This window comes from Mycena indigotica (assembly GCF_014461135.1).
Source record: "Mycena indigotica strain 171206Taipei chromosome Unknown Mind.scaff0014, whole genome shotgun sequence".
Taxonomy (NCBI): Eukaryota; Fungi; Basidiomycota; class Agaricomycetes; order Agaricales; family Mycenaceae; genus Mycena; species Mycena indigotica.
Window position 1 is genome coordinate 584670 of NW_023503013.1, and position 14563 is coordinate 599232.

General features: G+C 51.9%; 1 protein-coding gene across 1 annotated transcript; it reads right to left on the bottom strand.

The window, feature by feature from the left end:
* Positions 1–5076: 5076 nt before the first annotated feature.
* On the bottom strand, positions 5077–9716 carry MIND_01304100 (uncharacterized protein; the record flags this gene model as incomplete). Its single annotated transcript, XM_037369501.1, has 7 exons — positions 5077–5562; positions 5619–5800; positions 5853–7700; positions 7747–8713; positions 8764–9194; positions 9246–9610; positions 9661–9716. The coding sequence occupies 7 exons, from the start codon at positions 9714–9716 to the stop codon at positions 5077–5079; spliced, it is 4335 nt and encodes a 1444-aa protein (XP_037213999.1).
* Between the last annotated feature and the right edge of the window lie 4847 nt (positions 9717–14563).

Sequence of the window (14563 nt, forward strand, 5' to 3'; positions counted from 1 at the left end):
CTAGAAGCTGAAACTACAAGGCGCGCAAATCACCGTGACCACGCAAGCGAGCTTTGAGGCTCTCTCGGGAGTGGAGCTCGATTCTTCCGGTTTGTAGCTCGTCGAGAGCGGTATCACTAATATAGCTTGAATATTCGACGAGGTAGAGTGTGTGGGGAGTACTTACTGGTCCCGATAGACATTCCCGGTCGCTGAGTTATACGCAAAGATCGTCTCTCTCCAAGCCATCAGGCTCTTGGCCGCAGTCTTTTCCGTGCAGGCACTTGTCGCGGTCGAGGCACTTGTCGCGGTCAAGGTACTTGTCGCGGTCGAGGTACTTGTCGCGGTCAACGTGCTAGTTCCGGCGGGTAGCGCTTCCGTATGACTGTCGACGGCAGCACGTTTTCGCGTCCAAGGTGTCCGGCCATCGAAATGGAATCGCTGAGGTCGTCTTCTGGAATAGAGAGGAGTGACGGAGAAAGGGAAGAGAGCATTGGAGATGAAGATAATGGCAGAGGCTTTTTTCGTGGCCATATATTTGGAAAGTTGCGATGCAGGTAAGAGGAACCTCGCCCCGGGTGGAATGTCGGTGGTGGAGAACGTCTTTTTAGTACTGGACGACATTTTCGTAGAGCGGCTCGATGTTATTGCTGAGCTGTGGACAGTCGAAGTAGGAGTTGGTGCCGAAGAACAAATTGCGCCTTTTGGCACCAATGAAAGCTGTTGGTGGAGCCCAGTTACAATGTCATCGTGGTCCAAAGCGCACAGTATATTCCAGTAAGAAACGAGGCCGGCCCATGTTGCATGCCCAGTGATCGTATCGCGCGTGGCACCTGGGGCGGCCAGAGCAGCGCTACTGCAATATAGTAAGAAGGCGCTCAGCAACGATTTGTGAGAAACATACAAAATGGTGAATGCACCGACACCACGGGCCAGCCAATAGAGGAGCTTGTCCGATTCCTCGTGGTTCTTGAAGGACTGGTAGTTGGTGCTGGGGAAAAATGGCGGATGGCAGAATGTCATTTCCCAAGGCGGGTCTTCTGCGCTACCGCTATAGAGCTATGAGAAGCCTGACTTGATTCTAAGTGTAAACTTACACGGGAGACTCGATGCGCATCGCGCTGTCGATTGGGTCAGCGAAAGAGTCGAGACACTGATCACGCGGTCACACAGAAAAGAAAAATCAAGACGACATGGATTAGAAGCACTTCAAGCCACAGATACGAGAAATTCTACGAGCGAGGAAGACGAGATGGCACCCATACATATAATACTCGCGTGTACTTGGTGGATATAGTATTTGGTTTTGCTGTAGATCCTCCCAATCGACGAGTAGCTGCTCCACCATACGACGGAGCTCCTTCAATTTAGCTTGACTAAGAGTGCGAGTGTTTCCCATCCTATTGCGCAGATCGGCTTCGAAACGGGATTCGCGACGTCGAAGGAGTCCATCGACCGTGCAGCACAGGCTTTCGATATCGCACTCCTCGGCCGGCCCATCAACTTGAGCGATGATATTAGTGTCGAAGGGAGGGGGCTGAAGCCAGTGGCAGAAGGGTGCTTCATCGAAACCGTCGTCTTGTGCATCAATGAAAGAGTACCGTGCGGTATGTAGTTCGGAACAGGCCCACTCTTCAATGAGCTTCGGAAGAGTGAGAAGAGGAAGCCGTTTGGCAGCTTTGCGGCCGCTACTGTATCGTTGCTGACGAACAGAGTGTCCACTGGTCGAAGTGTTAAGATTTCAATCTGGAAAGAATGTAAAGGCTTACCGTTTGCTGCTATCGTATTTCTGGTTTGCGAGGCGGCGAGCGCAGCGTCGTTCTTCATCGGTGTTATACTTGGATCGACGTCCCATAGCAGGGTGAAGAAGGAGTCGACAGATTGAGAAGAAGTAACACGAAAGAGAGGCCAAGTGTGACAACGACTTGAAAAACTGGTATTGAGACATTGCGAGATTTACTTGGCGTATCTGAAGACCAGAACTTAGTGGAGTATGAGTGGGCAAGCTATTGAAGACAGATACCAAAGTGTTTGAGCCATAGACTAACGACGATGCTGAGATATGAGGGATATCGACACCCGACTTTTATTTTTGATGAGCCAGTATTGGCAGTAGGGTTAGGGTTAGCCTTTGCTCCGCACAAAATTTCATCCTGTGACATGGGTGCCACAGGTAGATATTAAAAAAAAAGGAAATGGTACAGTAGAAAGAGAGAGGCCATAGTGTAGAGTAAAGGCAAGGATACCCAGAGAGGCCATGTGTGTATAGTAAGGGGAAGGTAACACTAAGAACTAGAAAGGCCATCGCTATGTAGAACGGCCATTGAGCTTTCCATGCTCCAATAAGTAAGATGACAGTGTAGCGTGGGTTGAAAGTGAATGGGAGACAGTGTAGACAGTAAGGGATTGGTGTGGTGTCGTGTGGGAGAGGTGTGGACTGAAGTGTGGTCGGAAGGGGTGTACGGATCCATCTGCGTTGGAAGAATCAGCGAGAAGTGTCCACAAGAGCGAGAAAACGCACCTGGAGATGCTCGAAGAGAAGCTCTGGCCACTCCACTTCGTCTCCGAATCTACCCACTTCGTCTCCTCGAACGTCGAAACTGGAAGACGGCGGTAGGCTCTAACATGGAGCACGACAAGCTATATCGAGATTTGTGAGCATGTACTAGGACGGGTAGCATGAGTGACTTACCAGGTATGTAGGAACAGCGAGAAAGTCGCGACGAGGAGGGGAGGCGGGCGGTTGTTGGGTGAGACAGCTGCTCTGTCACCCTGTCACACTTCGGTGTCAACACGACCAAACAACCGACAGCCCACCACCATATGCGCAAGTCCAGCGCGCGGTCAAGGCGTCAACTAGTCCTTGGCTCCTCGGTACCCACCCCAGCCTTGTACTCTGTTTCAACACAGCGGAAGATACTCACCACCCATGGAGTACAAGAGTACCACAAGCGCCAGGCCCAGGCTGTGGATGCAGACATGGCAGGCAAGTCTTAGCTTGTCTTGTCGGTCTCCGTTTCCCCATAAACTAACCGCCTCACCAACAGTCATGAGTCGTCCGTCGCTAAATGCATTACAAACACTCCAAGAACTTGCTGTCGACGACGACTTCGATGCGACCGACATTGGAGAAGAGAACCTCATCACATTCAGCAGCATTCTCCGTGGCACTCACCCCGCTGAAATGAGCCACGCGGGTGGGGAGTTTGAAGGGATAGAAGAAATGTTACGTCCAAGGTCGGTTCTTGTTTTCAATACCCACTTTTTTTTGATCAGATTTCCCAGCATAAAACGTCGTGACTGGCGAACGCGCCCGCGAATCCACACAGCGACGTGCGGAAGCATTTGCGGTTCAAGCACCCGCTATGCTTAAAGCATACTACCGTTCTTGTGCCGGAGACGCTTCAACCATTCCACAAGCCGACGACGAGAATGCTGACCGGTATGTGGTAACTATTGTGGGTATCTTTGGTGAGTCAAGGGGTTTCTTTCTTATTAGATTAACTCTGACGTCGCTTTCGCTTTGTAGATACGAAGCATAACGTCGAAATCGGGCTTGACCCGACTGCTGGTGGAATCGCGCCTGCTCTTATCGCGCAAGGACTCTTTCCTTGTGCGCCATGGACTCCGAGTGTGGCTTTCACCCAACAGGCTTTGGACTTTTACCGTGTTGCTCATTCGCGGTGCCCGCAATATACTATTCAAGCATTTATTCGGACTTTGAGTGATCTTCATGGGGTATGCGCGTCAATTATGTTTGTTCTCATTACTGACTTCAATTCGCAGCTTCCACATCGTCCTTATCTATTTCAACAGTTCTCCATTGCGTACGATGTGTTCCTCGACCTGCGTCGACGCCGCGGAATCACAAGTCTTGGCCATCCTAAACCACCTGCCCTGCCCAAATCTGTCAACAGATGAGATGTGTTGATGGGACCCGATCAACACATCTTCTTGGTATGAAAATCCTCTATTTCTCTTACTCTCCGAGAATACCCTCCGACAAATCCCCCCATGGACTTCTCCCTGGGCTCCACGCAGCCCGGCGGCCTGCCGCTGCCATCAACGGCGCGGCGTGAACTGTCTGCTGCTTCCCACCGCCTGCCAGTCCACCACCGTCACCGTCGCGCTCCCCGTCGGGCCTCGGCGCCGCGCCCCTGACGTCACAGCGCGGTCACCGCGTGACGGACGTGGCTCTATCGACTGCCACGTCGACCACACTTGTCTGCTCACTGTCCGCCCCCTTGCTGCGGCCGCCCTCGCGCTCCGGCAGCGGTGACCACTGTCACAACGCGGTCACCGCGTGGCGCCGCGCGACTCTGTCACCGGCCCCGCTGCCCTCCCGCTGCGCGCCTTCGCCGGCTTGGCGTGACCTGGCCCCTCTCTCTGCTGTGCATGCTTCTCACCACCTGCCCGCCCGCTGCCACCCTCGCGCTCGGACGTCACGGTGCGATCACCACGTCACCCGTCCCTGTCAGCCGCCTCACTGCCCGCCTGACGCGTGACCGCGCAGCTCCCGACTACACATCAACCAACAGCCTTCCGCCCGCCCGCCCGCCCGCCCGCCCGCCCGCCCGCCCGCCCGCCCGCTCGAGCTCGCTGACCGCCCGCCCGCAGCCGCCCCCGTTGCGCTCGCTCCATTATGCTCGACCACGCGGATCACCGCCTGCCCCCCTCCCACCTCACTGTTGCCTCATTGCCCGCCCCATCAACGGCGCGGCGGCCTTACGTGCGACTGTATCGTAACTCCGGCTCGGTGGCCTCGCTGCTGCCGTTGCATGATCCTCGCTGCCCGCTGTCCCTCCCGCTCCCGCTCCCGCTCCCGTTAGCGCCGCGCCGCCGTTGACCGTGGATGACAACATCCGCAACCATCGACCGCCCTCCCCAAGAGGTGGCAGATCACACCGATCCGCACACGGGTGATGGAACGTCAATCAATTGTTAACTCCGGATGTCACGATCAAGCGGAGAGAGTCGCTGGTGCGGGCTCAGGCCACTGGCTCAACACTGGCTCAATCTGAGGCTGGGGCCGGTTTGCATGTTGTGGCATATAAGTACTTACATGAGAATTTGCGTAGGTAGCTAATGGATATGTATTTAATCAAGTCGTTGCCGTTTGCTTGGTCGGAGTATACTAGTATTCGGGTCAAGGTTCTCCTTGTCGCGCAGTCTAGTTTTTGTGGGATTGGATGGCGAGAGAGTGGTGGGTGGATATGACCCTTGACATGAGATGGGCCACTCGGTTATGTGATTGAGTGGGATGTCCAGCGCGAGTTGTTCTTCGCGCGAGACGGTGAGTGCGGGAATGAGCTTGGAGTCGGCGCGAATGATGTCTCGCCAGGTAGGGTGTCGATCGTTGAGGTGCTGAATAATGTTGTACTTCCAGTGGACCTGACCGCAGTTGGAGAACGGACAACTGACAGGAATGTTAGTGCAAGGATTGGCATTTGTTACCTTGCTTATCGCGGAGACAAGAAACGGATAGTGGTCGCGGCAGTCGGATTGTGCTTTGCCAGAGTCAATACTGATCTTACAGACAAGCCCATCACCACCACAAAACCCACAAGGATATGGCGCGGAAATCTATATCAAACTGGCATAAGCGCATAGTAGCCATGGATTGGATAATCAATATCTACCGCAGTTTTGACTGCACCATCGGGCACACTGAGCCGGTGCTTGAGAATGTGCTGGCCAATATGGAGCTGTCGTTTCTCGTGTTTGACTGTCGCAGCGCAAATTCCGCACTCAGTCTTGTCAAGGAATGAATTGCAGACAGCAGTGTCTGCTGCCGGGAGTGAGAACGCGAATGCAGAAGACACTATCCAAAGTGATAAGTACTCGCATATGGCCATTCAGGTAATAGCACATACCACTGGATGAGCGAATAGAATATGGGAAGTGACCATCAATTACTTTTGTGAATCGAGAAATCTTGTTGTGAAGCGAGTGGTCGGCTTCAATTCGTTGCCAGATTGACTCCCAAGCATTGCATAGGTCAGCATGCGAGAAGTACCAGGTCTTCTCGCGTGTTGCACGCATGGCGATGGAAAGATTCTCGGTCATAATCTCATGTGCATAGTCGCTGAATGGTTGCACAAGGCGCGAGCATACCGAGATCTGAAGGTTACCTACACGGGACACAGAATCTGTCGCTGTTGCCTTTTTGAGCAGCGAGAGGGAGACAAAACCCTGGTCCCAAGCCCAAGACCAGGTGTCACCAGTGTCGCGGCCAGGTGGAACGGCCACGAGCGATAGAACTTGGCCAGATATGATGTAGGATGAGTCGGAGAGGTGCAGTTCACCCAAGGGAATGGCTGAGATGGATTTGGCCTTGCCGCTTCGTCCATCTTTGATAAGAGTCGTCTTTACGACGGCCAGGCCAATGTCGACTCCGTTATGGGATACCAGAGTGACGAAAAGCTGCCCAAGCTGGAAATGGGTAGCAGCAGAGAGAACGACGGCACCCTCTGAACTATCACGCGCCCACGACAGCGTCCCACCGGCAGTGAATCCACGGACGCGGGAAAGTCGGTCATGAGCCTCGACGAAGTCGTGATACATGTCAAAGAGGATTCGGACTGCGGAGCTCTTGTGAATGCGCCGTTCAGATGTGTTGTCAATGCGGGCAAAGGCAGAACATAAATGAGGCGGATTGAGGGGCAATTTGGCCTCACGAGCGAGAATGTCAGCGGTCGTAAGCCCAGCGAAAGGGTCGGTGAATTTGTAAGCGGCTCCGGAAAGGTCGATGTCTGCGGTATCGGTCGTGCTAGCATCACCGAGCGACCGGTCCACAGCACCCGAAATAGATGGATACTTGCCTCCCCGGGGTCGAAGCAGGTCCGTCTTGTCGCGCTGGAACAATTCACGGAAGGTGAGAGAGATGTCGCGGCCTTGCTCCCGAATGGTAAGCTTTGTGCTATACTTGGCAAGTGTGGCCTCGGCTTCGGTCGCAGCCCACTCCCAGCACGAGCGCAGGTCGCAGCTTTTAGCACGGAGCTCTGTTTTCCATTGAGCGGGGCCAAGGTGATCGACATGCTGCATCCGAAAGAAGTTTAGGCGTTCTGGTTTTCGCTCGAGATGTGGGTTCCGCGAAAATATATCGTCAAGGTTCATCGCTGAACGTCCGCGAGCACAGAATTCCGCAAGACCGCAATTGGGATGATGGCCCCCAACCATGCGAATGCGGCCAAACAGTGTTTCGAGCACATCGTCACCAAGTAGACAGAAAAAGACTTCCAAGTCGGGGTCAAATGCACGTGTCTTTGCGATGAGAAATATGGCATTCTTGACCATCGCTTGGAGGTCCCCATATAGCTGGTTGGGAATGAACGAGGTTCCATGCTGTAGATAGATCGCGCAGAGGAGGAAGCTGAATTTGCTCAAATAGCAAGCTTGGTGCGTCAGCGTCAGTGTGGTGTTGATGAACGGCTGCAATAATGCATCGAGCATCTCCCCGAACAAGCAGAGTGCTTCATACTCAGCTTGCTGGGTTGCGTCAAGACTAGCCTTGTCGATTTTTTGGATGTCAATGATGGCGAGTAGCAATTTAATAGCGCGCGGCACGTCTTGAGCGTCTGGTGGATTAAGGAGAGCATGGATTGAGACCTCGGACCAGTCATATCCAGGAATCTCCGCAAGCCAAATCAGCAGAAGGTCACGGTTGATGCAGATTCCCTTGATTGCTATGCCTTGAGGCGAACGAATAGTCGTACAAATGCCTAATAACAGATTAGAAGTGATAGTTGAGTTACAAAAGCTACACACGCTTGACTTCGTGCTTGAAGTCAAAATCCATTGTCAGGTTGTTCTTCCCTGTGAAGAGGTTGAGGCCGTATAAGTCCTTGACAAACTCGTAGATTGGATTTCCCTCCTTAACCTCGTTCTGCATACAAAGAACAAAAAAAGCAATTCGACGCTTGGGGTCACCATCCGACGCAACAGCCGTAATGGGACCATGCTTGACCTCCCCGTCTGGTGACCGTGACCATGCTTCGAGCACATTTTGAACAACGCGTAGAACATCCCTCCAGTCACCCAACTTGCATGAAGAGCCAATGTAGACCGGCTTTGCGCCATAATTGTCGCGAGCCAGGCGAGATATGGCACCAACAGAAATCAAGTCGGCAATGTGAACTTTTCCCTCTTTCACCAAGCGGGCTGCAATTTCGATAGGCGTGATTGTTTCGCCGATGCGGGCATCAGGAAGATGAAAAAGATGCTCGAGGCAAAGCCCGCCCATGGCATCGAGTTCAGAGATGTAATCAACTGTCGGAGATTTTGCAATTTCGTCGAATGAAGCAGTATGGAGATAGCGTCGAGTCGGAGGAGCACCGCCAAAATGAGTCGCAACATTATTGTATGTTGGCGTGAAGTCAGGCCCGAAGATGGCAGGCTGTAAGTCTTTCTCTCGGCGATATTTTTGCAGAGTTTTCCGACTGGGCAGCGCATAAACTGATTTGCTAAATGAATGGACGGCAGAGAGCCCCCCGAGTTCATAGACAATCATTCCTAGGTCGATTTCCCAACCAAAGAAGTTTGTCGGGCGATATTTTCCGTCGACAGCCATCTGGCAACGCTTCAACGTCTTCTCGGTGCTCCATTTTTCGGTGCCGGCCTGGGCGAGAAGTCGATGCAGGGCGGGAACCGGTGTCGTCTGAAGGAAATGAAGGAGGGCCGTGAAATGGCCCACTCGTGTTCGTGCAACGTCGAGCGAGTCTTTGCAATTCTGGTACTGGAGAACGATGAAGAGGGTCGAAGAATACAGTAGATAAGCAACGATACCTTCAGTTTCAGCGCGTTGAAATCTGCGTCCCGCTGGGCCAGCTTGTTCCGTAATTGTAGCCAGCTCAGGTCCTGAGTCGACCGGACATGGTCGTGGGTTTTTGCGGCACGGTCCTGAATTGTTTTGAGCTTTGAGGGAAGGTCAGCGCAGAAGTTACAGCGCTGTCCAGGTATGCTAACGAGTCCTGCACATGAAGTCGAGCGGGCACACGGACTCCCTCGCAGCTCGATGTAGAAATCCACTGGCGGTGATGTTGTAGCGTGAATTTGGTGGGGGTACGTTGCCCAGAAGTCGCCTATCTCCCAGTCAAGGATGAATCCCGCACAGTTGTAGCAGTTCGGCGGCGGTTCTTGTGGCTGGTGAGGCAACGATGGTAGCAGGTTTGCTGTTGTTTCGACAAGTTCCTTTGCTGCAATGGCATCCGCACCATCTAAACCAGTTATATGAGGGCATGCATACGCGAAATAGCGACTTGACGCACCTCTACACCTTTGCCCATCCAGATGCTTGCTCCACGCTGCAGGTGTGATACTCCGATAACATTTGGGGCAGCGGCCATCGTCTCGGAGGTAGATTGTTGTAATGGGAGAGTAAATTGCGATGGGAGACGGATTAGTTGAAGTATTAGGGATTAAAATTGAGTTTGTAGTGTGATTGGATGAATGAGCGACGAGATTAGAAGGGTGTGTCGGTGTTACATATGGTACATGCTGAGCATGGTTTGGCGCGGTGGACAGGGCCGGAAGGTGCTTGATTAGGGTGTTGAAGGTGTTGGGAGTGAGCGCCGCACGTAAACACGCCTTGTTACCGGCCGCGACGCGTCGAAAGCAGACGGAATGACCGCGTCTGGTGGTGGGAGAGGACAAGCCACGTAAGCAATCAATTGACAAATCTACTTTACATCGTCGGCTAAATTTCCTAAAAAGGTTGGCAGGTCGACCTCATCACCCATCACCCGTGTGCGGATCGGTGTGATCTGCCACCTATCGGCGGGGGAGGGCCCGGGGCCCCCGCTTTTTGTCGCAAGTTGAGGACTCACGTGTCGGACTACGGCCTCAACCTCTTCACAGGAAGACCCTGGTTTTGACCCTCCGTGTAGCTTTTGTAACTCAACTATCACTTTAATCTGTTATTAGGCATTTGTACGACATTCGTTCGCCTCAAGGCATAGCAATCAAGGGAATCTGCATCAACCGACCTTCTGCTGATTTGGCTTGCGGAGATTCCTGGATATGACTGGTCCAGGTCTCAATCCATGCTCTCCTTAATCCACCAGACGCTCAAGACGGCCGCGCTATTAAATTGCTACTGCCATCATTGACATCCAAAAATCGACAGGCAGTCTTGACGCAACCCAGCAAGCTGAGTATGAAGCACTCTGCTTGTTCGGGAGATGCTCGATGCTTATTGCAGCCGTTCATCAACACCACACTGACGCTGACGCCCAAGCTTGCTATTTGAGCAAATTCAGCTTCCTCCTCTGCGCGATCTATCTACAGCATGGAACCTCGTTCATTCCCAACCACATATGGGGACCTCAAGCGATGGTCAAGAATGCCATATTTCTCATCGCAAAGACAGGCATTTGACCCGACTGGGCTTTTCTGTCCTGGTGACGATGTGCTCAAACACTGTTTGGCCGCATGCATGGTTGGGGGCCATCATCCCTGCGGTCTTGCGGAATTCTGTGCTCGCGGACGTTCAGCGATGAACCTTGACGATATATTTTCGCGGAACCCACATCTCGAGCGAAAACCAGAACGCCTAAACCTTTCGGATGCAGCATGTCGATCACCTTGGCCCCGCTCAATGGAAAACAGAGCTCCGTGCTAAAAGCTGCGACCTGCGCTCGTGCTGGGAGTGGGCTGCGACCAGCCGAGGCCACACTTGCCAAGTATAGCACAAAGCTTACCATTCGGGAGCAAGGCCGCGACATCTCTCTCACCTTCCGTGAATTGTTCCAGCGCGACAAGACGGACCTGCTTGACCCCGGGGAGGCAAGTATCCATCTATTTCGGGTGCGTGGACCGGTCGCTCGGTGATGCTAGCACGACCGATACCGCAGACATCGACCTTTCCGGAGCCGCTTACAAATTCACCGACCCTTTCGCTGGGCTTACGACCGCTGACATTCTCGCTCGTGAGGCCAAATTGCCCCTCAATCCGCCTCATTTATGTTCTGCCTTTGCCCGCATTGACAACACATCTGAACGGCGCATTCACAAGAGCTCCGCAGTCCGAATCCTCTTTGACATGTATCACGACTTCGTCGAGGCTCATGACCGACTTTCCCCTCCGTGGATTCACTGCCGGTGGGACGCTGTCGTGGGCGCGTGATAGTTCAGAGGGTGCCGTCGTTCTCTCTGCTGCTACCCATTTCCAGCTTGGGCAGCTTTTCGTCACTCTGGTATCCCATAACGGAGTCGACATTGGCCTGGCCGTCGTAAAGACGACTCTTATCAAAGATGGACGAAGCGGCAAGGCCAAATCCATCTCAGCCATTCCCTTGGGTGAACTGCACCTCTCCGACTCATCCTACATCATATCTGGCCAAGTTCTATCGCTCGTGGCCGTTCCACCTGGCCGCGACACTGGTGACACCTGGTCTTGGGCTTGGGACCAGGGTTTTGTCTCCCTCTCGCTGCTCAAAAGGCAACAGCGACAGATTCTGTGTCCCGTGTAGGTAACCTTCAGATCTCGGTATGCTCGCGCCTTGTGCAACCATTCAGCGACTATGCACATGAGATTATGACCGAGAATCTTTCCATCGCCATGCGTGCAACACGCGAGAAGACCTGGTACTTCTCGCATGCTGACCTATGCAATGCTTGGGAGTCAATCTGGCAACGAATTGAAGCCGACCACTCGCTTCACAACAAGATTTCTCGATTCACAAAAGTAATTGATGGTCACTTCCCATATTCTATTCGCTCATCCAGTGGTATGTGCTATTACCTGAATGGCCATATGCGAGTACTTATCACTTTGGATAGTGTCTTCTGCATTCGCGTTCTCACTCCCGGCAGCAGACACTGCTGTCTGCAATTCATTCCTTGACAAGACTGAGTGCGGAATTTGCGCTGCGACAGTCAAACACGAGAAACGACAGCTCCATATTGGCCAGCACATTCTCAAGCACCGGCTCAGTGTGCCCGATGGTGCAGTCAAAACTGCGGTAGATATTGATTATCCAATCCATGGCTACTATGCGCTTATGCCAGTTTGATATAGATTTCCGCGCCATATCCTTGTGGGTTTTGTGGTGGTGATGGGCTTGTCTGTAAGATCAGTATTGACTCTGGCAAAGCACAATCCGACTGCCGCGACCACTATCCGTTTCTTGTCTCCGCGATAAGCAAGGTAACAAATGCCAATCCTTGCACTAACATTCCTGTCAGTTGTCCGTTCTCCAACTGCGGTCAGGTCCACTGGAAGTACAACATTATTCAGCACCTCAACGATCGACACCCTACCTGGCGAGACATCATTCGCGCCGACTCCAAGCTCATTCCCGCACTCACCGTCTCGCGCGAAGAACAACTCGCGCTGGACATCCCACTCAATCACATAACCGAGTGGCCCATCTCATGTCAAGGGTCATATCCACCCACCACTCTCTCGCCATCCAATCCCACAAAAACTAGACTGCGCGACAAGGAGAACCTTGACCCGAATACTAGTATACTCCGACCAAGCAAACGGCAACGACTTGATTAAATACATATCCATTAGCTACCTACGCAAATTCTCATGTAAGTACTTATATGCCACAACATGCAAACCGGCCCCAGCCTCAGATTGAGCCAGTGTTGAGCCAGTGGCCTGAGCCCGCACCAGCGACTCTCTCCGCTTGATCGTGACATCCGGAGTTAACAATTGATTGACGTTCCATCACCCGTGTGCGGATCGGTGTGATCTGCCACCTCTTGCCCGCTTGCCTCCGCGCCACCTCCGCGCCACGCGATCCCCGTGTAACCCGGCCACGGCCACACATGCGTTGCCCGCTTGCGTTGCTGATGCCGCTCTCGTACCCCATGTGGCGATGCCACTCTCGCTACCCATGTATAGGGGCCGTGCATGTCACAATGACATCGCCTAACCCCGCCCGCTGTCAGCTACCAGCTCGTTCTGCAATCGCGCTGCATTCTCGTTGCCTCCACGTCGACGACGACAACGCTGCTCCTGTGGCCGACGCCCTGGCGACCCGCGCCACCCCTTGGGTCCCCTCCGCGTCACCTACAGCAAACGTGCCAGGTGTAAATCTCTGCCCACCGCTGCACACCATTGTCCGCCGACACCGCGTGAGAAGTTGAAGCGAATTCAATTGGCGATCGCCGGTGCAGTGCGAGGAGGCTGTGTACGCTACTCATTGTCGTAGCAATGTCGTAGTAATGTTGGGATTGATCAATGCCATAAAGTGATCACAAAACTAATCACCCTCCGATCTTCGATCATGTATCTTGACTGTCCTATATCTCTACAAAAGGATGCTTCAAGCAATTGCAGTCACATTAATCTTGTGGGTCTATACTCTTGTGTTAACTAACTTTCTGTTCTTTTTTTTCTCTCTCTCTCTCTACAAGATGACACAATAGCATCTTGGATGTTCTCATCTCTGGGGAATGATGCCAGTGGATCTCACCCAATACATGTCCAGATATATCTGTTCCTAATGCTTAGCATATCACACCATGGTCTGATGTCCTTCACATATTTATAGAAGTGGAGTAAGCATTGTAGGATAGTTCACAGGAAATTGCATTGTCAATGCTCTAACTTAGATAGGTCTGCAGAATTTGTTGCAGAACTGGGTGGAGGTGCTTGAAATATGAATTGGCACAGTCAGAGCACTTAAATTGCCTTATCAGACCTGCCTTGGTCCTAAAAACATGTTGAATATTTTATCACATATGCTTAAGATCTTCCTGAATCTGGGGCTAGATAAGCTATCAAAGAGTGTAGAGATGAAGGATAGACTTACATGTACCATAATATTCATTTGGCTATGAGATCCCAAGCCTTCTATATGCTGCAATCTGGTGAATGTTGCATGTGTCACTTTTGTGACACTCTTGGAACTCAAATATTAAACTTGTAGTTTGGAATACATGATACAGAGGTCAGAATATAGTGTGGTTGTAGGCTCATGACAGTTCCTAATGACATATATGCATTAGTGTGAGCAGTTCCAGATATTAGAACTGGAGACAGGGTTAGTACTCTTAAGGCCAAAAGAACTGTCTCCGCTATTACAACTGGTCAAAAAATTATTTCAAGTAGGATTCAAGAAACTTATATAAGTGACTAGAGGACTTCAAAATAACTGTTCTGGCACTTCAATCAGTCTACTAGCTATCTTGGATGTTACATGATTGAAGAATCAGTGTTATCTTTGCCAAAATCAGCTCCTCCATATCTGCACTGATTTTGGGCAGAATGAGTTGGTAGTGTGGGGGCTAGTAAGGTGCATGCTTAGCTCCCAGAAACTGATATGCACTTCCAGATAGATATACCAGAAGGCAGAATACAATATGCACAATAAACCCTGCTATTAAGTGATACCATCGGGTGCCCCTGGTTCAGAAATGGGTCAGATTGCATTATTCTATCCCTTATACCCAAATCAGCTGAGATCAATCTTATCCCCCCAGTCTATATGAAGAATTCTGCTTTTCATGCCCTAGGTAGTCAAATATGGTCGATCACCGCTGAATGGTGTTGCATGAGAGTATTGGGCAGCATTGATCGATCCTGGTTGATGTTAGAGCCCTTCATACCTTTCAAATGACTACTCAATCA